The following is a 22,544-nucleotide window of genomic DNA, read 5'->3' on the forward strand; positions in this document are numbered from 1 at the left end:
GGAGGGAAAGGACGAGGGTATCTTACCCATCTTCCTGAGTGAAGATGAAAGAAGGCATAAAATCATGAACAGAAGCAAAGGAGTGGAAAACAAGAGGACATCCTCAAGGAACAGTATGAGGAAAAAACCCAGTTCCTCTTGAGGAAAACTATAATATATTCTCCGACTAGGATAGTCATGAGTAAGATTGTTAGCCAGCACTTCCACAAAAACCACAGGATGTATAGCAGTTTCCTGAAATATTGCATTTTCACAGGAGTGAGCTAATTGAAAATGATTTTCATTTTTTAAAAACTCGGATATGCAGATACACTAAATATTATCTTCTAAGTCATTTTAAGTGTTTCAAAAATGCACAAATTCCATGCATATGGGCTCATTCTCTTAACCATTTGAGTTCTTGAGTAGAGAAACTGGAGTATTGAGAATTGAAGGAGATGAGGCTGAGGAGACCCATTGGATTCACCTTGGGGAGGAACTTGAGTGCCAGGTAAGTAGGTGGACTTCACTCAGTAGTTTTGAGAAGCCTTTGAAAAAAGCTAAACAACTAGGGAAACGTGAAAAATAAAAGTACTTTAGGAAATTACAATGGCAACTTAATATACAGGATGGATGAACTAGGAGAGATTATAGGTTGAGATCAGCTTAGAAGATGCAAACACCAATGATTTATTGAGAGTCGCACTGTTGTGAGAGCCAGTTCTGTGATCTGATTCATAAAAACTAGGGTCCTTTCTTCTTGACTGTTAAAGATTAGAGAACTCATTTCATTGGGCCCTACAATTACTAATTTAAAATCTAACAACTGTTGGTAGTCAAAGGGAAATATTACAAAGGCAGTAGCCTTGCCTTTAAGGAAACACAGTGACACTAAGTGATAGTGCCATGTTATTTTTAAACTGTTATTTCTAAACAAATGGAAAATATTACCCACTAATAATCTGTGTTGAACATCAGAAAAAAGTGCCTTCCAAATTTTATCAGAAGTCATTCAAGAAATACATCTCATTTTATATGAGACATTAAAGTAGAGCCAATCATAAGCTACCCTAAGTCACAAATGTTCATATGGTCATCTATTTTAAGAAAAATATCAGACAATGTTTTTAAATCATTCTCAAAAAGTTAACTATTCCCTCAAAAGGCAGTAATGTTTTTAAGCATTCCTGGCAGAATATTTAATGAGCAGTTTAGCTGTGGTTCCTTAGCAGAATGAAGAGGTCTTGGAATGGTGAAAACTATGAGGAAGTAAGTGGTAAAGTCACATTTCTGCTCAGGAGGATCTCTGTTATAACCACATAAGTCTTCTGCCATATTTAATTCTCTCCATTTCTGTAGATAGTAAAACATTCTTTCACAGGAAGTAAAGAAGCTACCATGAAAGTAAAAGGCCTTAGGGTACCACATCAGGCCTAAGTTTCCCTTGATGATAAGTCTGTTATTTGGGGCTTTTATTCATCTTCTTTGGGGCATGGAACGTTGTTTCATAAGGTATCGATTTCTTGAAGCTGCCAGGACAGCTAGGACAACATATATTCTGGCTATTTCTTTTTTACAAAGGCTTACATCATGATGTATGGTGAAATCCCTGGTTGAAAATGTGGAATGTGTATATACACTTCTGAAGAGTGGTAAACTATCTAGTTTCCATATTCCTGTATTAATTTTCCACTCAAATCATCCAAGACTCAAATCTCATAACCCCTAAAGCCTATGCAGCTGACAGTGGAATAAAGTGGGCCAGGGATGCCTGGGACTAGTTTCTGCTCTTGGTTCTTCCCTTGTGCTTCCCTTCAGATGGTCTTTCCAGAAGATATAAGTATCATTAACTCCTGGAAATCAATTCTTCCTTCAAAATGGTTACAAGCATAAAACCAGAAGTGTGCTAATAATATCAAAGGGATATTCAAGTTAAAGAGGGTTTTATATGCGATGTATATATTCATAGGACATTGTTAGGTGACACAGGAAATTGGGAAATCTGTTATCTTTCTGTAGTCCAAATATTTAAGGATAGATTATAGAAACATGTAGGAAAGAGTTGTAAACTACTGTAGTACAATGCCAGCTTTTTGTCAGATTTTAAAAGTGTATGAAGTACTGACAATTGTTATGATTCATATTTAATATTTTCAAAGGCTATATAATTGATGTATCTGAAAATTTGTCACTTAATTTTCAACATAATATGTATACTTTGACAAGTAAATTTAGGTGTTCAGAAAGTAAACAAAAAGCAACCAAATTTCTTCAGGATTCACAAGAGCACATGTATTTCAGTATTACTAATCATAATATGAAGGAAACTTAGTTAAAACTCAGATTTCAGATAATACCATTTCCATTTTAAAAAGCTTCTTTGAATGAATAATAGAGAAAGAAAAGACATACAATTAAAATAATAAAATACAAAATATATTTTAAATTCTATAAAATGTATGTGGATACTTACATGCTTCCAGAAAAAAAATATTTTACAGAAAATACAAAGAAATAATAGATTTTACTGCATAAACATCTGAATTTTTTAACCTAAAAACACTGTAAAAATTAAGTGCTGGCTGAAAATGGCAAATGAAATATATATAACAAATGGTAAAATGTCTAATAAAAAAGCTTTTACGAACCATTAACAACCAAAAAAATGAATAGTCAATATGAAAAAAGACAAAAGAAATAAGCAGTTCACCTAAAAACAAATTCCAAAAATATGGAACTAAAGTTCAACTTTATTAACATATTTTTTTAATTTAAATAAGGAGTTAACCATTTTTAGATATAGTAAATTGGCAAAATTTAAAAAGTAGTGGGGGGTAGAATTTTAGTGCCTAGTATTGGCAAGACAGAAGGAACATTTTTAGGCACCACTGAAATGTGAATTAAGGTCAGTGTCTGAATAGACAATAAATAATATTTGTTAGGAGCAAAAAATGACCATGATTTTTTTATCTATTATTCCCATTCTAAGAATATTCTAGAAAATTCTAATAAGTTATAAAATATCAATATATTATTTTAATACCAGAAAAGCTGGAAATTTTTAAATTGTCCAATACCAGATGATAGGTTGAATAAATTGGAATATATCTTGTAACAGATCAATAGTCACCAATGAAAAATTATTCTTGGACAGAGTCAAAAAATTATTTTTGACTATGAACAAAAACGTATGGTATATCCTTAAGAGACAAAAATAATACAAACATGTTTTTAGTATAATTCCGATTTCAAATATGAGTGTAGCTTGCTAAGATATTCACAGATCCTCATGCCTTTGGGGTTTATCCTTCTGTTAATTATGGAATGGAATGTGAAAATGAAAGTATTTTGGGCGTTCCTGGTTCAGTCACCAGAGCATGCAACTCTTGATCTCAGGGTTGTGAGTGAGCCCCACGTTAGGTGTAGAGATTGCTTAAAAACAAAATCTTAAAAAAAAAAAAAAAAAAAAAAAAAAAAGACATAAAGGAATGATTCTGGTTTTAGTTCCAGGTAAAACCGCCGGACAACTATGTAGGATCACCATGCAGACTTGTAAAGGTGGATACCAAGGAATACTGATCCTCGGGTTGAAGAGATTAAAAGGCCCAGGATTACAGATTAGAAGATGATTGAGAGAGGTTTGCTGAGGTGTGGTGAATCACCCACGTACAATATGGAGAAGTGGGGGTGCTTGCCCCCAACTCATGCTTAGAAGAGGGACTGATGGAGGCATGCAGAGTTTAACATATGAACTTACAATTTTAGAGGACATCGTGAACTTTTATCTGCCTCACACTTAAGACTGATGGGGTTCTTGAGCAAATGGCTAAGAAAGAATTCTTAACACCTCTTTGATGCAAATAGGTGATTTTGTTAAAGCACGGGGGACAGGACCCATGGGCAGAAAGAGCTGCACTGGGATCCTATGGAGTGACTGACTATATACTTTTAAATTAGTGGGGGTTAGGGATAGCGTAAGTCTCTAAAGAATTTGGAAGCAAGGCTTTCAGGACTCTGAGGGACTACTGTGAAAATAAGAGTTACTTTTAGCCTTTAATAAAACAAAACCATAAAGGAAGTAACGCTGCCATGAGTTGCTTGAGGAAGGTCACACTCTGGCTGTTTCAGGTATCTATCAGTGGGCTCCAAGCTGTGATGAGATTTAATTTAAGCTACTTTTCTCTTGCTTTTGTTTCCCTTATTAAGACCTCCAAAGTGCCAGGACCTGGCTGGCTGGCTTGTTTCTCTGATAGCAGATCGAACTACAGTTGATGGCATCGGTCAGCTTGCACTCCTAGAGTCTTTTTGGACAAAAGATGGATGAGTGTTCACAGTGGGACAAGGTGATTGGCACGGCTGCATGATGGTTAACACGGCTGCTCTATGGCAGGGCGAACAGTTGGGTTTCTCAAGGCTGAATAGAGCAGCCAGAGATGAATTTCCTCACATGAAGGGAACTGTATTTGAGAGATCCACAGCAATAGTTTAGCGTCTCTAAAGAGCCCACCAAAAGCGCCCACAAAAGTGAGCGTCAGCTTTAAAATTCTTTCTAGTCCAAGAACACCTCATAACAAGACTGGAAGGAAAAGTAGGACTTTTCCTGCCCCTTTCCACCACCCTTTGTCCACCCACAACTCTGGCAAGGATGGGAACTGAGACTGACAAGATGAGGGTGGAGATATTCCAGAGCAAGTCAGCAAAGAAGACCAGGAGGCATCCTTCATGGAAATTTAAATTTTTGTTACACTAGACAAGGCATATTAATTACTATATTGCTTTTATGATCAGAAAATGATTGGAAAAGTAATAAAACCTCTTTGAAATTTCACCTTGGGCCAAGGAAGAAATTAGCCTCAAATAATAAAATTAAAGTGTCAGCAAGATACAAATGTAGTTGCTTTTACATTGCATCAGACAACTCATGCTTATTCAGTGTAGCTATTATTTACAAATGGTCTTCATCCCATGTGCTTTGGAAAATCTAGCATTCACCTGTCTCTCCACCAACACCCCCCTCCCCAGTATCTCTAGGAATTCTCTAGATATCTATGATGCATTCTTGTTCCTGTCTAATTCTTTGTAATTGCTTTTTTCTCTCTGCCCTACACTAACCCAAATATTATAACACTTCCCTTGATATTTGAAAAATACCCCCCCCCACAAAGTCAGTTAATGTTTAATAGACTCTTGCTGACAATTTGGGGTTATAGGCAGGGAGGAGTTTTCTGTGTAGAACAAAAGTTAGTTTGAAATTAAATATTAGACATGACAGAGTCTAGAAGTTCCTTGGCCACATCCAAGTCATGGAACTTCATTCTGGTCAGTTTCTAACTCTCAAGTTACCCACGCTTAGCTTTGTTGCTAATTTTTATACTCTTAGGGTACCCTTTTTAATGTTTCCTGACTCTTCTTGACATGAATTGTGGAGCTTGAATCAGATTACTTAACATCTCCTGTCTTACTTTGCTTATATACTAAACAGGGGTACTTTTAGTAGCTACTTTTACTAGACTAAATGGGTTGACTATATAAAGAAATTCACAGAGTGCTCAGCACAAAATATATATTAAAATGCTCAAAGGTAATAAAGTAATTAAAATAATAATTTAAATAAAGTACTTTGGATATTCTACTCGTTGTTATTATGCCCTAGAGAGTGAGGTTGTATGAGTAAAGTCCCTTTCTCACATGAAGACAATTCCTCAAAGTATTTTTCTAAATGAAAGTTCTTATCCTAATAGAATATATTATCTCCTTGAAAAAATATTATTTTTCTTTCCAGCATATTTGTATAAAAAGATTGGTAGAAGATATACTAAAATATTAGATTATGTATTTCCAGGCATAATTATATGAAAGGCTGTTTAATTCTCCATGCATATTGGATTTTATAGCTAAAATCTGAATTACTTTTTTAAAGTCGGAGATCTTATTCATGTTCATGCCTTGGTAATAATTTCAAAGATATAGGCAATCAGGAAACTTAATCAAAGAAGGTATGGGACTTTGAGGGTGGCTTTTTAGGACCCCTCCTCCTGCTGAGTGTGGCTTTTTAGGACCCCTCGTCCTGCATGAGATGTTCACTCTCTGGCTCAGAGTAATAAGTAATACAGCTGAACCTTACCTGAAGACCTCATCTAACACTGCAGAGTGAGTGTTCCATTCATGAAATATCTCCATTTTATATCTCAGTTTATATGCCATTTCTTAGGGAGTCATACCTCATAAATCCATAGATTCTGTGTTTATTTACTCTAATATTTATCCAGGAATATCCTATTAAAAACTTTATATAGGTGAAGACTTAACATCCTAGCAAATATCATTCCCCTACCTGGAGGTAGAGTTATAATGTCCACAGGAACATTAGTCTGAATCCTCAGTCTTCCTTTCTTTCCCTGGGGGCATTCTCCTTGTGTCTGGGGGAGAAATGGATTACTGGCTGGCTGCTTTAACATCTTCCACCAATTCTCTCTGACCTCAGTTAATATTACTTTGCCACACATTTCTCGTTGTTATTCTTTGTCTTACTCCATTTTCTTTAGTATTTCAAAGAAAGAATAGTGTTTATAATGCCTTGATGACCACCAAGATTTGATTTGAAGGTCCAATGAGGAGTAGGAATAAAGCATGTTCATAGTGACTGTATCTCTTTAAAGGTCTTTTGAAATCCTTTTGCCTTCTCTATGACTGTTTATCTTCAATTGTGCACAGTTGTTTGAACCTTGTTGTATGATCTGATGGAGACATTTAATTGAATGTGCAATGTTTCTAAAGTCCAGTTCACTTCCTCTTCTGGATAATGAATTGTAACGTGTTTTATATCAATCAGAGGTTCAGCTCAGCTTTCCAATGCATTACTTTCTTCTGGGGATCATCATTTGCATAAGTCTGGTTTTCACTTAATTCTACCAATGAAGTTACAAACCCTCTGGCATACCATGTTGCTGCGGCAGAGGCTTATACAACATTTGACATATTCTGCATTAATAAAACTAGGAGTAGTAACCTTCAGGGCCGTGTGTTCCTTCTTTTTTTTTTTTTTTTTTTTTCCAGATTACAGATTAATGACCCAGTCTTTTTCCAGAGGAAAGAATTCCAAGGATTTTTCTCTCAATGTTGACTATGTATTAATCAGGACCAGATCTGAGAGAGTGGAACTGACAAAGTTCATCTTCCCCACTCCAGTGCTTCCAGACTGGTTTCTCTGTCCTCAGGAAACCAGGATCTAACAAAGGCTCACTCATCTGTGGGTGTCTTCCCAATTCAGCCCTCTCCGCGTTTTATCCCACTGTGGCTGGAAGGGGCTGAGGCCAGCTCATGGGCCCCTGCTGGTTCCACAGCCATATGAGGTCGGTCTGACTCTTCTCTGGTGCACAGGTGGGTGAGACTCCTCCTCCAAATGTTTTGGCCTTTGGTGCTGGTTGTCACAGCTCCCATAGAAGCACTTCTGTTGGCAGACAGATGCTGAATTTTAGTCGTTAGAAGGGCATCTTTTGCTTTCATGATGCTGATATCCTAAGGTCATATATTTGAAAGTGCTTTGAAAATGCAAATATTAGGCATTATTACTGTCTCATAATTATTGCCAGTGATTCACACCCGGCTCGACCATGTGTGTTTACAACATTTCTGGCCTTGCCATTTTCACTCTCTCTCCTTTTCAATTATTTTAGCAATCTAAGTTGTCATAAATTAGTGACTTTAGTAACTACGATTACCCTTTAGTGATAATCATCAGAGTTTAGTTTAGGTCATCCAACATAAATGGAAGCAAATACTGCCACCTTCCTGTCCTTAAATCCTTGTATAAGTGCACGGGGAAAAGAAGAGGAAAAAATGAAGACTAGAGTACAATTAATAATAAATACCACAGTAATAAAGGCAATATTGCAAATCCCAAGAGATGGATGAGCAAAATAGGGAGTAGTGACTACAGTTCACTTTTTTTGTGTCTGGCAGTCTATGTAGCCTGTGATTGGTGACGATTTACTACAAAGTTGGTCACTTTAATGAGTATTTGATACACGAATAAAGGTCTAGACTCTTCCTTCAGATGACTCATTCTTTAGATGATCTGTATGAAACAGCACATTTCATATCAAAACTTAATAGGTTAGGGTCTTTATGGATTCTTTGTTAATTGAAATTGGGGGGACATATCTATTTTAGGTAAGATAACACCATTGCTAGCCATTGAATGACTTACTTTGATTGTGAATTTATAAGAGTTTGAGTTACATTATCTTGCTTCTATTCTGTACAGTTGCATTCAGATAATAACACATTTTTTCCGGATCATAAAAAAAGCAAAAATCTAGAAATGTGAAATAAGTTGAAAAATATAGAAAAACACCAACATATACTAATATCAAACCAGTCCATCTCCCACTGAGTAATGCACTGTTAGTGGTTTTTAGCAAATATAATTACAGAAAGGAAAGAATTTTAAATGACTTGCTCTCTTGATTTCTCTTTCTGAAGACCCAGACCCTGTTTCTACAGGTAAGCATAAGGGTCTGGATGAGCTCTGGCAACTTGGGCTCTAAATGGAGCTGATGCAGTTTAACCTACATCTGTGTTCTCCCCAGGGTCAAAGATGAAGGAATGATAAAGCTCACAACCAAGTTATTTCATTCATCACACGGATTTCCATGTAGAAATAAACAATACAAGACTAATTAGTGTTAAGATGGCTTATAATTAATTTACTCAACTTGTAAAATACTAACTTACAAACTTTAGACTTTGTTATTAAAAAGACATTACACATTTTCAGTGAAATATTCTAAAACTATTGAACCATCGATATGGGTAGACTATCAATCTGCCTTCTAGAAACTGGTATACACAAATTTCTTAGTCCTTATATTATTTCATCTACAGAATTAATATGCACAGAGTATACTTTAATTCTAGACTTAAAGATATTCAATCAGAGATTGATTTTATTTAAAGCATTTTAATCAACTGTATAGAACTTTTAAGTGTCCAGTGAAAAAGATGCCAGATGCAGGAATACCAAAGGGCAATTTTCCTTGGTGTATTAAACTGAGATAAGTGGATCCCCCTAGAATCAATCAGGACCTGGCTTTTCTCTGTCTCACTACAGTAATACTAGGGGTGATGATATCCCCAAAGTTATACTATTATAAGTTAACCTAATAGCCAAAGCTGTGGCCTCACATACAAAATTTTACAATTATGTGTCAGGAGGAAGTTAACACTTAAATATGACAGGTTCCTCCTTTACCCTCTATATGGCGTGTTGGCATGTTACCTTGCCAAATATAGTCATCAAGCCAATAATAGGAATAGTGAAATCCATGTTGGCTCCTAAAACAAAATCTTATTTTGGTTTATCAATAATACATTAGAAGAAGAGGAAAAGAAACACTCACCTCTCCAACAACTGACATGGAGTTTAAGTTAATACACGGGAAGGTTTTGAAAACCTTGTTCCATCTCAACCTTCCAAACACTGTTATCCCCGAAGATATGGTTGCTCTAAGCTGGAGCATAAGAAAAACAGAATGTGAAAATGTAAAGCATTATGTCTTATATTTCCCCCAACATATTTTTCAGCTCTAATTGAATCTGTGGACAGAGGTTTCTTATCAGTGATATTTAGTAACCTACAGTGTTGTCATGCAGTTTTCATTTGTATTTATGGCATTTCCTTGCCTTGGATACAAATATCTTTAAATATTTGTGTGAATGCTTTTCTTTTGGATACTTTGAAGCAATTTTTATCAAGCTAGTAGGTATTCTCAGTGTCAGGCTCTGGACCCAGACATTTTCAGCTTGACTCTGTATGGTAGAGTATATCTAGTCTTACTCAGATTCCATTCTTTTTTCTTTTCTCCTAACCCTCACCCCATCCCACACTCACTTTCTTTTCATTTTGCATTTTTGTTTGGGCTTAGGGACATTAAACATAGAAAAGCAGAGATGAGCTTTAAAAATTAGAGGAAAGGGAAGAAATAAAATGGCAAAATATTGGGGGGAAAATGATCCCCTTTTATTGACTTATGTTTATATACTTGTTTTGTAGTAATTTACCTTGTTTACTTACTGTTTGTTCCCTGTACCTAAAATAGAGAAAACTATCCAAAGTTGAGTATTTGAAATGAATACTACATATCTTGATCTCCATGCAGTATTTACAAGAATAAACATGCTCCCCTAAAATGATACAGATATGTAGTTGGTGAAAGACTGAAAAATGCAGAGTGATAATGAGGTCGTTAATGTAAACTGGGGTCTGATTATCTTACCAATTCAAAGTCCATGAAATTACCCCCCCCCCAAAAAAAAAGAATATGGGAGCTCAATTGTGTTCTATCAAATTTATTTCCCTTTAAGGGCACATATAACGTTCTGTCCAACCAGTTGCAGAAAACAACGTATGCAGAAAAGAGTTAATGAGCAGGTCAGAGCCTGACATCTTTAGAAAGGACTGCTTGCAAGGTCTGCCCTTGGTTAGAGTCTGGGAACGTAAATCAGAAACAGTTCCCTAAAGTGACATAAAGTGTCCATAAGTGACTGAAGTGGCTCATTATACCTAATCTGTTTGTACAGACATTGTTCATGCTGCACATGTACTTTCCATCTGGGAGTCTGAAATTTTGATACTGCTTGGAGGAAGGTACCATGTGACCATTCTTCAATTAAAAACCTAGGATGCTGAGTTTCTAATGAGCTTCCCTGGTAGACAACACTTCACACATGTCGTCAAACTCATTGCTAGAGGAATTAATCTCACTGTGTGACTCCACCGAGGGAGACTCTTAGAAGCTAGTTCCTGGTTTCCTGCAGATATTACCTTACGTGCCGTATTATTTGCTGATTTTATGTTGTATCCTTTTGCTGTAATAAATATTGGCTGTGAATACACTATATGCTAAGTCCTCTGAATTCTTCTAGTAAATCACCAAACATGGGCATGTTCTTGAGGACCTCTGATACACAAGGTTGACTGAAATATCTACATGAAGATATATTGATTCTAAATAAAAATTTGTATTGAATATATGTGAATGGAATTATGTTAAGTAAAACCAAGGCAAGTAGCATAGACTTCTTTTAAGAGATTCACAGTATAGTGGCTATCTCTGCATACAGAAGTACATAAAAAGAATATTCAATTAACAGAGTCAAAGCAGAATAAGGAATATACAAAAAACTTATTTTATGGGAGTTTTGAAGATATAGACACCTCATCTTGTTTCAATTGCCAGGAAAGCTGAAAACCTGTAAGTTAGCCTTAAAGGAACAAGTAGGTTTTGACAGGTTATGATACCTAGAGACAGGAGAAAAGGGGAATTTTGGAAGGTTTCCTTTACAGAGTTTCTCTTGAAACTTTGCAAATGAGTATGAGGTGTTATGAAAAAGTGAAATATAGAACCTATTGAGGAAATAAAAAATAATAATCGTTACTTAGGACACAAATTGTACATTTCAAATCTCTTGGTACAAATCCTAGTAATTTGAATGATCTATATAACTCATTTCCATGCAACATTCATGAATTATTATAGAAGGACCATCAAAATTCCATAGTGTTTTAAAAGTATTCTTCTTAAACTCAGGCACAGAACTGACTTATGTTCTACTGGTTTCTAATTATGCTTTTTTCTTTTCTAGCTCTCCTTTGTTCAGGTCCATCATGAGTGAGAAATGGGACTCAAACTCTTCAGAAAACTGGCATTATATTTGGAGTGTCAATGGCACAAAATATCACCTATACTCAGATATCAATATTACCTATGTGAACTACTATCTTCACCAGCCTCAAGTAGCAGCAGTCTTCATCGCTTCCTACTTTCTGATCTTCTTCCTGTGCATGGTGGGAAATACCGTGGTTTGCTTTACTGTAATGAGGAACAAGCATATGCACACAGTCACTAATCTCTTTATCTTGAACCTGGCAATAAGTGATTTACTGGTTGGCATATTTTGTATGCCTATCACGCTCTTGGACAACATCATAGCAGGTATGTTGACATGTGTGCAGTACAAGGATGATATGTTTGTCCCACATTCCTGTACCCATGGCAGGGTCATCCATTCATTTGCAAATATTTGTGGAGTTCCAAGAACTGCTCCAGGTACCTGCCCTCATAGGGCCTACATTCTAAAGGAAGAGAAAGACAATAAACAGATGGAGGATAAGTAGTCAAAGAACAGTAAGAATTATGGATAAAAATAAAGCAAGTGACAGAGATGAAGAGTGGAAACTGTCATTTTTATAGAGTTCACTGAAGGTCATCAGAGAATGAGATCTAATGTTTCTTTACTGATGACTTTAAATTTGCTTAATACAGTTCAGGGCACATAGAATGTAGTAAAAATGTTGGGACTATTATACACTGTAAAGTTCAAGGAACTGGTAAAGTCTGGTTTCAAATGATATAACGTCTTCAGTCTAACAGATATCGGGGCCCTCTTGTGGTTAGCTAGGGAGATTTCCAATAGCTTTGAGGGAAGACGGAACAGCAGTCCTGTGTGCCACAAAAAGTGGTAGTTTAATCAGTGGCAATGTACATATGCAATATGAGTAACTTAACACTGCATCAGTTAGGGTGCTGCCCTCGAGTCCTTGTGGCCTGTCGTGCTACTTCTCTAGGGCTACGTCATGCACTCTGGAAGTGCAGGGGCAGTGGATCTCCTGCTCCCAGAACAATTTTGGCACATGATACCTGCTTAATTGTTGTAGACTCCAACTCTAAAGTTCTCTTTTGGCCAGCAAAAGAGCAGACTCAAGATTAAAACGAGAGACGGCTAATGTCCGGGAAAAGACAAGAGCCCCAGTAAGGGTCCTTGTCCCATATTTATTCAAATCAGAAGGCTTGCAAACGTGATGGTTGTATACAAAGAGACAAAGAAACTAGGAACATTAACTTGGGGACATGATGGGGAAAGGGGGATTTTGAAGATATACAGTGTTTGGGGTTTGGGTCAATATAAAACAAAATCCAGGTGCCAGGCAGATGGGTAGATAGTTGTTAATGGCAGACAGGAGGCGTCGTGCCTGTTTATCTTTGCCAGCCTAGGGGATGAGACAGATGGGGCATAACCTCAGGGTTAACAAGGCCCCTTCTCTTTTGTTAATTATCTCCGCTCTGGGCTGCTTTGCCTTCAGTGCAGCAGTCCATAGTCCAATTCACCAATTTACCTACCCTGGCCCTCTTCTCCTATGAAAGCAGCTTTCTGCTATAGTACTAAATTTGCGGTGCTTTCATCATGAATATCTAATCTTGTTATTCCTATGTATTGGGCAACTTTGCGCCATTTCTATTTCAGGCCTTTGTCTCTATTTTGGGGGGCTCAGAACCCCCTCCCTATTTTGGGATGCCTTTGGACCTCCCTATTCCTGGCACCTTTGTGCCTCCCTATTTTTGGAGTGTCTTTGCACCCCCCTATTCTTGGAGTGCCAATCTGGTGTACCCAAACTTGGGTGTGAGAATTTTATGGCTTTGTATTTCTTTATGCCTTGTTAACCCATTGGTGTAACCCTGGGGGATTCCTAAGCTTATCCCCCACACTTAATAAATATTTGTTGTATTAATGAGTGAGTGGTATTCATGAGAGATACTCATATTCCAAATATGTATAAGAAAAAATGATACAATAGGAACATATCAAAAATATTTAGAGTAGTGTGAGCCCTGTCATAGGTCCTACCCCTTCATTCAAGATCAGTGCACTGAAGAATAAGAGGTTTATCTTTAGAGATGACATCTGTTGCCTTCCTTTCTCTGCAGGGGGGAAGCAGGGAGAGTTTAAGAATGCCTCTTCTAGCATCTGTACTGCATAGATTCTGTGTTTTTTATGTACTTATTTTTAAAAATGGTTTATATTTTTAACAAAAAGGAATGTGCATTTAAAAAAATTTTTTTAATGTTTATTTATTTTTGAAGGAGAGAGAGACAGAGTGCAAGCAGGGGAGGAGAGAGAGAGGGAGACACAGAATCTGAAGCAGGCTTCAGGCTCCGAGTTGTCAGCACAGAGCCCCATGTGGGGCTCGAACTCATGAACTGTGAGATCATGACCTGAGCTGAAGTCAGATGCTTAACTGACTGAGCCACCCAGGTGCCCCAAGGAATATACATTTTTAAGACACTGGGCAAGGCAAAAAGAGAGCAAAACAATTGATTTAAATTATTGTTATCGCTCTCAAGAAACTAACTTTGCCAGTAAGAAATGTTCTATCTCCCCCTATAAATATTTATAAAGAAATTATTATCTAAACTCTTCCTTAATGTTACCCTTCCTTATCCCTGATTCTCATTCGCAGGAGGCAGCCACATTCAACACCTTGCCTTTATTTTTGGTATTTATTCTCATGTTTCTAAATAACATATTTCCATTATAAAAGGTATTATCTTCACACTGTGGGAGATGTGATGTAGTTCTTCTAATCTTCTACCACAAGAGGTATTTCCCCCAGCAGCCTCCACTGAAATGACATAGAGCAAAAGAACATAAATTCACAGAAACTGCCACATACTGCTGAATGTGAAGGTGGGAAAACAGGATTGGCTGGAATTGTGTACACATGCAATCTGATGCATTTATATAGACACACAAAATCACATTCACACTCTTTACCTCCTCTCATTTTCCCAACGTTATTATAATTTTTAGTTGTCAGTATGCAGAATATATGTTCCTATTATTTGTATCTTAGCTCTGCTGAGGCATGAATGTTAATACAAGAAAATTCCCCAGGATTAAGCACATGCTATTTTTGATTGAAAGGACTATGATATCAATATGAAAGAGTGCTGTGATATCAGTTTCTTTTTTCTTGAATTTAATAAGGGCATCGTATTTTTTTTATTTAAAAAAATTAAACGTTTATTTAAAAAATGTTATTTTTGTAACGTTTATTATTGAGAGACAAACATAGAGCATGAGCAGGGGAGGGGTAGAGAGAGGGGGAGACACAGAATCTGAAGCAGGCTCCAGGCTCTGAGCTGTCAGCACAGGGCCGGATGTGGGGCTTGAACTCAGGATCTGTGAGATCAGTGACCTGAGCTGAAGTCAGTTGCCTAAACAACTGAGCCACCCAGGCACCCCAGGGGCATCATATTTTGATTTGCTTAGTTAGGGGTATGTACCTGTAAGTAATATAACCTCAACCTCTCTTCTACAAGTGTTAATTTCTTGTTAATACCTTCAGACATGTCAGGTAACTTGTGAATTGCATCTTTTTTTTTTTTTTTTTTTTCTGGAGATACCCTGCTGGTGCTCTCTACCCTTTTGTTTCTATTCAGACATACTGCTTTTTAGGCGTGGAGCTCAGCTGCTACTGCTCTGGGAAGTCCCTTCGCTGAGACCCTAAGGACTCTCTTTACTACTCTTTGTGTTCAATCCCCTGTTTTCCAGAACCATGTCTTCTTTCTTGGTTTATTTCTCTGTTAGTTTCCTGAGAAAGTGTGCATTAAGATTAAAAAAAGAAAAACCAGGGGCACCTGAGTGGCTCAGTGGGTTAAGCGTCTGACTTCGGCTCAGGTCATGATCTCAAGGTCTGTTGTGCTGACAGCTCAGAGCCTGGAGCCTGCTTTGGATTCTGTGTCTCCCACTCCCTCTGACCCTCCCCCGTTCATGCTGTCTCAAAAATAAATAAACGTTAATTTTTTTTTTTTAAAGAAAAAACATTTGAGATCTTGTTTGTCTGCAGTTATCTTTATTCTGCTCTCATACCTGATTATGGTTAGCTGTATGAAGTATTTAAATTAAGACTGGACAATTTTTCCCCCTCAGAATTTTAACAGAGTTGTCTATTGTTACTGCTGGGAAACCTGATATTACTGTTGAAAAATCTAATGATGTTCTTCTTTTATCATGATTTGCATTTTGAAAACTTGGGGCTTGTCTTTATCCTCAGTGTTCTGAATTTCAGGCAATTATGCCTTCCATAAGTCTTTTTATTTTTCATGTGTTGGACACAAACCAGGTTCTTTCAATCAGAAACAGAATGTTCCTTAATCCTGGGGAATTTCTTGCATAATTCTCTTCCATTTTACTTTTTTCAATTCATATTAGTCAGATATTAGAGGTTCTGGTTGCCTTTTGTTCATCTTTCTTGTTTCTGTTCCTTATTGTTCTTTTTTCAAAGATTTTCTTAGTTTTCTCTTCCAGACATTATATTGAATTCCACATTTCTGCTCTCATGTTTTAAATTCTTTGACCTATTTTATTTTCTGCATGTTTCCTATACTATCGTGTACATTTCATCAATAAAATGTGTTATATCTCTGAGGTTTATTTTTATGCTTTTATTTTAATTCCAGTTAACAGGGTTATATTAGTTTCAGCTGTACTGGTGATTCAAATGGTGATTCAAAAATTCCATACATCACCCAGTGCTCATGATAGTACGTGCACTCCTTAATCCCCATCACCTATTTCACCCATCCTCCCACCCACCTCCTCTCTGGTAACCATCGGTTTGTTCTGTATAGTTAAGAATCTGTTTCTTGGTTTATCTTTTTTCCTATGCTAGTTTGTTTTGTTTCTTAAATTCTACATATGAGTGAAATCGTATTGTATTTCTTTCTCTAACGGGCTTACTTCACTTAGCATTTTAATCCCTAGGTCCACCCATGTAATTGCAAATGGCAAGATTTCAGTCTTTTTTTGCAGCTGAATAATATTCCATTGCACATGCATGTACGTGTGTGTGACACATCTTCTTTTCCATTCATCAATCAGTGGATACTTGGGCTGCTACATATCTTGGGTATTGTAGATAGTGCTGCTATGAACATAGGGGTGCAAGTATCCCTTTGAATTAGTATTTGTTTATTCTTTGGGTAAATAGTAGTGAGATTGCTGGATCTTAAAGTAGTTCTATTTTTAGATTTTTGCGGAACCTCTTTACAGTTTTCCAGCACTCTGGAAAACAGTTTGCATTCCCACCAACAGTGCAAGAAGATTCTTCTGTCTCCACATCCTCGCCAATACTTGTTTCTTGTGTTGTTGATTTTAGCCATTCTGACTGACGTGAGGTGATATTAAACTGTACTTTTGATTTGCATTTCCCTGATGATGAGTGATGTTAATCAGCATCTTTTCATGTCTGTTGGCCATCTGTATGTCTTCCTTGGACAAATGTCTGTTCATGTCATCTGCCCATTTTTTAATGGGGTTGTTTTCTGGGTATTGAGTTGTAGAAGTTATTTATATATTTAAAATACTAACACTTAATTGGATATGTCATTTGCAAATATCTTCTCCTGTTCAATAAGTTGTCTTTTAGTTTTGTTGATTGTTTCCTTTGCTGTGCAGTAGCTTTTTATTTTGATGAAGTCCCTATGGTTTATTTTTGTTTTTGTTTCCCTTGTCTCAGGAGACCTATCTAGAAAGAAGTTGCTATGGCTGATCTCAGAGAAGTTACTGCTTATGTTCTCATCTAGGATTTTCGTGGTTTCAGGTCTCAAATTTAGATCTTTAATCCATTTTGAGTTTATTTTTGTGTATGGTATAAAAAAGTGGTCCAGTTTTTCCAGGTTTCTTAAAGAGACTGTCTTTTTTTCCATTGGATATTATTTCCTACTTTGTTGAAGATTAATTGACCATATAATTGTGGGTTTATTTCTGAGTTTTCTATTTTGTTTCAGTGATCTATGTTTCTATTTTTGTGCCAGTTTAATACTGTTTTGATTACTACAGGTTTGTAATATAACTTGAAGTCTGGACTTGTGATATCTCCAGCTTTGCTTTTCTTTTTCAAGTTTGCGTTGGCTATTTGCGGTCTTTTTGTGGTTCCATACATATATTAGGATTGTTTGTTCCAGTTCTGTGAAAAATGCTATTGGCATTTTGATAGGGATCACATTAAATGTGTAGGTTGCTTTGGTAGTACAGACATTTTCACAATATTTGTTCTTCCAGTCCATGAGCATGGAATGTCTTTCCCTTTCTTTGTGTTATCTTCTATTTCTTTCATCAGTGTTTTATACTTTTCAGAGTATAGGTATTTCACCTCTTTGCTAGGTATCTTATTATTTTTGGTGCAGTTGTGAATGGGATTGCTTTCTTTATTTCTCTTTCTGCTGCTTCATTATCAGTGTATAGAAATGCAACAGATATCTATACATCGATTTTGTATTCTGCAAATCTTTTATCAGTCCTAGCAGTCTTTTGGCAGTCTTTCAGATTTTCAGTGTAGAGTATCATGTCATCTACATAGTGAAAGTTTGACTTCTTCCTTACTGATTTGGATGCGTTTTATTTTTCTTGTCTGCCTGCCGTGGGTAGGACTTATAGCACTATGTTGAATAAAAGTGAGAGGGAACATCCTTTTCTTGTTCCTTATCTTTGGGGAAAAGCTCTCAGTTTTTCATCATTAAGGATGAAGTTAGCTGTGGGTTTTCATATATGTCCTTTTTATGTTGAGGTATGTTCCCTCTAAACCTACTTGTTGAGAGTTTTTATCATGAATGGATATTGAATGCGGTCAAATGCTCTTTCTGTGTCTACTGAAATGATCATATGATCCTTATTCTTTATTTTACTGATGTAATGTATTATGTTGATTGATTAGCAAATACCGAACCACCCTTGCAACCCAGGAATAAATCCCACTTGATCACTGTGAATGATTTTTTTTAATTGTTGGATTCAGTTTGGTGTATTTCATTGAGGACTTTTGCATCTATGTTCATTAGAGATATTGGCCTGTGGTGCTCTTTTTTTGGTATCTTTATCTGGTTTTAGTATCAGAGTAATGCTGGCCTCATAGAATGAATTTGGAAGTTTTCCTTTTTCTATTTTTTGGAATAGTTTGAGAAGAATAGGTATTAACACTTCTTTAGATGTTTGGTAGAATTCACCTTGAAGCCATCTGTTCCTGAGCTTTTGTTGAGAATTTTGTGATTACTGATTCAGTTTCCTTGCTGGTAATTGATCTGCTCAAGTTTTCTATTTCTTCCTGTTTCAGTTTTCGTAGGTTATATGCTTCTGAGAATTTATCCATTTCTTCTAGGTTGTCCAAATTGTTGGCAAATAGTTTTTCATAATAATTATAATTGTATTTCTGTGGTGTTGGTTTCTCCTTTCTCATTTGTAATTTTGTGGCCTTTTTCCTTTTTTCTTATAAGTCTGGCTAAAGGTTTGAAGTAATAATTTCTTTTTATATTTTTCATCTACTTTATTTATTTTTTCTTAAATTTCTTTTTTCCTATTTTAGCCACTTTTATATTCGAGGCTTCCCATCTGTCAATTGCTGCTTAGCTACTTGTGTTTCAGACTGAGACATGGTGTGGCTTCCTTGGACCTCTGCATGCCTTAGGTTTGAGGTTAGGCCCACTCTTAGCCTCATTAATCTGGCTCATTTGCTGGGAAATCCACAACTGTCAAAAATTGCACATCAGTGTTCTTGGAAGGATCACATTCCCCAGAAGGCAATTGTCTGACCTATTGCCATGGGAGTCGTAAGACTGGCTGCTGTGTTCCAGAGCCTAGTGGGTCTCTGGGCAGCAGGACCGCATGCAGAGCATATATTTTCACTTCATCGTTGTGCGTCATTGTGGTACCTGCGGTACCCACCACACTTGCACCTGCTGACTCGGAGTCTAGAGCCCCTCTGCTTTTACTTCCTCAGAGAGTAACCTCCATTCTTCTGCTAGCAGGGGAAGAACAAGTGGCATCTGGTTGTATTTATTCATGATTCAGCCAGTTGTGTCATTTTCCCAGCTTTATTTTCTTTCTGTGTATTTGAGTTCTTTGTTCTCTGGTGCTTTCATTTCAGTGGAATTTAGTGAGGGAGATGAGATAAGTCATATGTTCTATTTTTGACCAAAGGCTATTGACACTCCTTTTTGCCTTTTTAATACTGTAACAGCCAAACATATTTTAGGACTAGGAAAATGTGTTCACTTTTGGTTTCTATTGAGGAGAGTCATTCAAGCATCTATTTTAACATGATCTGGATAGATGCCAAAATGGTTTTTCTGGTAGACTTGGATCATTTAGATTATTGGGAATATTTTAAATTAGGTACAAATATTTTTAAAAAATAAATTACAGATCTGTTTAAAAGAAAATGAATGTTCTTTTTTTCTCAGATTTTTAAAATTTATCTTTTGGGAAACGAGAATATTTGCTAGTGGAAGAATATGATTACTTTCTTATAATAGCAGGGGTGTTTATATCAACCTGTTATAATAATTTTACTAATTTCTTTTATAAACATTCCAGTAAATGAAGTTTACTTAGAAAGTAATTCAAATGGACTATTTTTGTTTATGCAAAGTGCTCTTTATTCTTGAAATACGTTTTAGTCAGCTCAGGCTACCATAACGAAATACTATAGACTAGGTGGCTTAAGCAAAAGACATTTATTTTCTTTCTATTCCAGAGGCTAGACGTCTGAGATCAGGGTGCTGGCATGGTCAGCTTGTTGGTGAGGGTCCTTTTTTTGGTTTGTAGACAGCTACCTTCTTGCTTTGTGCTCACATGGCCTTTCTTCTGTGCATGTTCCTGGAGAAGAAAGCTTTTTTTTTTTCTCCCTCTTCTTCTAACGGCACTAATCCCATCATGTGGGCACCACCTTGTGGCATCATCTAAATAAAATTACTTTCCAGAGGCCCCACTTCCAAACATATTGAAACTTAAGGCTAGAATATATGAATTTGATGGGAGGGCAGGTAGAGCACAAACATTCACTCTATAACAAAGTACTTCTGAGGTAAATTGTCTCATTACATTATATATGAATAAATATTAATTTTATTTATTCTACATGTGACTCCTGTTCCCCATGATTTATGGGGTACATACATTTCAAAACTATAAAACCAATATTCTTCCTGTCTTACTCATTTAAAGGGCATTATTCCATAAGGGTTAATGGTTTAGGCTCTGGAACCATGCAAGTGGGATTGAAATCCTAAGTATGTTGCTAACCAGCTGTGGCAAGGTATGTGATATATGTGTGTTTATTAGCTAGTCTATATCATGAGGAAGAGAATAAAGCCTTTGAAAGTCTATTTGGGGGATTAGATAAATTAATAGATACAAAACACTTACCACAGTGCCTAGAATGTTGTAACTACCATAGGAGTTCTGACATTAATAGCACTATACTAAAAACAGCTCTGGAGATATTAATGAAAATAATGGGAAACATTGATTGTTTCCTGGATATCATTTAGGAAATAGTTGCATCAGTCTTGATTTCATGCTTTTCTGTTCATATTTGTCGTGAAATTAAAACAAGTATGATCTTTTCAAAGACTGTTTCAATTTCCCTTTCAGGATGGCCCTTTGGAAGCACAATGTGCAAGATCAGCGGATTCATTCAGGGAATATCAGTTGCAGCATCAGTCTTTACCTTAGTTGCAATAGCTGTGGATAGGTAAGTCAGCACCAAAATATGAGTCCAGAGAAAAACTTATTATCTACCAAATTTGGTTATATTTGCCCGAAACTATATCCATAATATCTATCCTTTAAGAGCAAGGTGTATCTATCTACTAAAGGTTCAGTAATAAAACTACTGAAATTTTCATATTTTAGAATTAAATAATTAGGGATGATACGTGTCTTAGTTTGGGCTGCTCTAACAAGATTCCATAGACTTTGTGGCTGAAGCAACAAAAACTTATTTCTCAGTTCTGGAGGCGGGACGGTCCAAGGTAAGGATGCCAGTATCTTCTGTGTTTAGTGAGAGACCTTTTCTTGGTTTGCAGAAGGCTATCTTCTCCTTGGAGAGCACAAACTCTAGTCTTTTCCTATTCTTATAAAAGGTCATTAATCCTATCATGAGGAACCTACCCTCTTGATCTCTTCTACCTAGTTACTTCCTAAAGGTCATGGCTTCTAATATCATACAACCAAGGGTTAGGGTTTCAACCCTATTCAACGTATGAATTTCTGGGGGACACAAACCTGAAGTTCATAACAGCATAGTTTATATATTTTTCACACTAGAATATTGAATTTTCTAATGGTGAAAATGTGAAATAAATCTGATATTGTATCCAAATGTTAAGGTAAAATTTAATAATCCATTTACACATATTGTTGAGTGTGCCTGTAATGGGCTGGGTTGTATATCATCTCAAACAAATTAGACAAAGTACCTCCTAAAGAAGTCCACACTCTGGTAGAGGTAGACAAGACACATTAATGAATACTACTCTCTTACATAACAATGGTACAAAGGAGAGAGTGATCAAGTTACTTCTCAGGACAGGGAGTGTTGCATTCACAGAAAAGGTCATATCTGTCTAAATCTTGAGGGGTCAGAAATTTACCTTGGAAAGAAACCGAGGAAACAGCATCTTTTAAGACAGAGATATATATACGGCAATTGAAATAGGAGGATACTTGTCAAGAGAAGTACAGAGAGATAGTCCAGCTAGAACATGGGAGGGTGGAACAGCACATTAGGTCACAGAAAGTCTATGATAGACCTGGGGCACCTGGGTGCTCAGTCAGTTGAGCCTCTGACTCATTTCAGGTCAGCTTACGATCCCAGGGTCTTGGGATGGAGCCCTGCATCAGGCTCTGCCCTGAGTGTGGAGCCTGCTTGAGCTTCTTTCTTTGTA

General features: G+C 36.6%; 1 protein-coding gene across 3 annotated transcripts in view; it reads left to right on the forward strand.

Annotated features, from left to right (window-relative positions):
* NPFFR2 (neuropeptide FF receptor 2) overlaps positions 1-22,544 on the forward strand; it is a 101,886-nt gene that overhangs the window by 70,207 nt on the left and 9,135 nt on the right. The window contains exons 1-5 of one of the 3 annotated variants that reach the window (XM_060654899.3): positions 202-490; positions 3,484-3,537; positions 4,186-4,322; positions 11,626-11,975; positions 21,250-21,349. In XM_060654899.3, the coding sequence (XP_060510882.2) occupies positions 4,300-4,322; positions 11,626-11,975; positions 21,250-21,349 (473 nt within the window). In that variant the 5' untranslated portion in view covers positions 202-490; positions 3,484-3,537; positions 4,186-4,299. Of the gene's footprint in view, positions 1-201; positions 491-3,483; positions 3,538-4,185; positions 4,323-11,625; positions 11,976-21,249; positions 21,350-22,544 lie in introns of those variants that run through there. The other 2 variants (XM_060654900.3, XM_060654901.3) reach the window with 2 other exon arrangements.

The sequence above is a fragment of the Panthera onca genome, chromosome B1, assembly GCF_046562875.1.
Source record: "Panthera onca isolate mPanOnc1 chromosome B1, mPanOnc1 haplotype 2, whole genome shotgun sequence".
In the NCBI taxonomy this organism is placed as follows: domain Eukaryota; kingdom Metazoa; phylum Chordata; class Mammalia; order Carnivora; family Felidae; genus Panthera; species Panthera onca.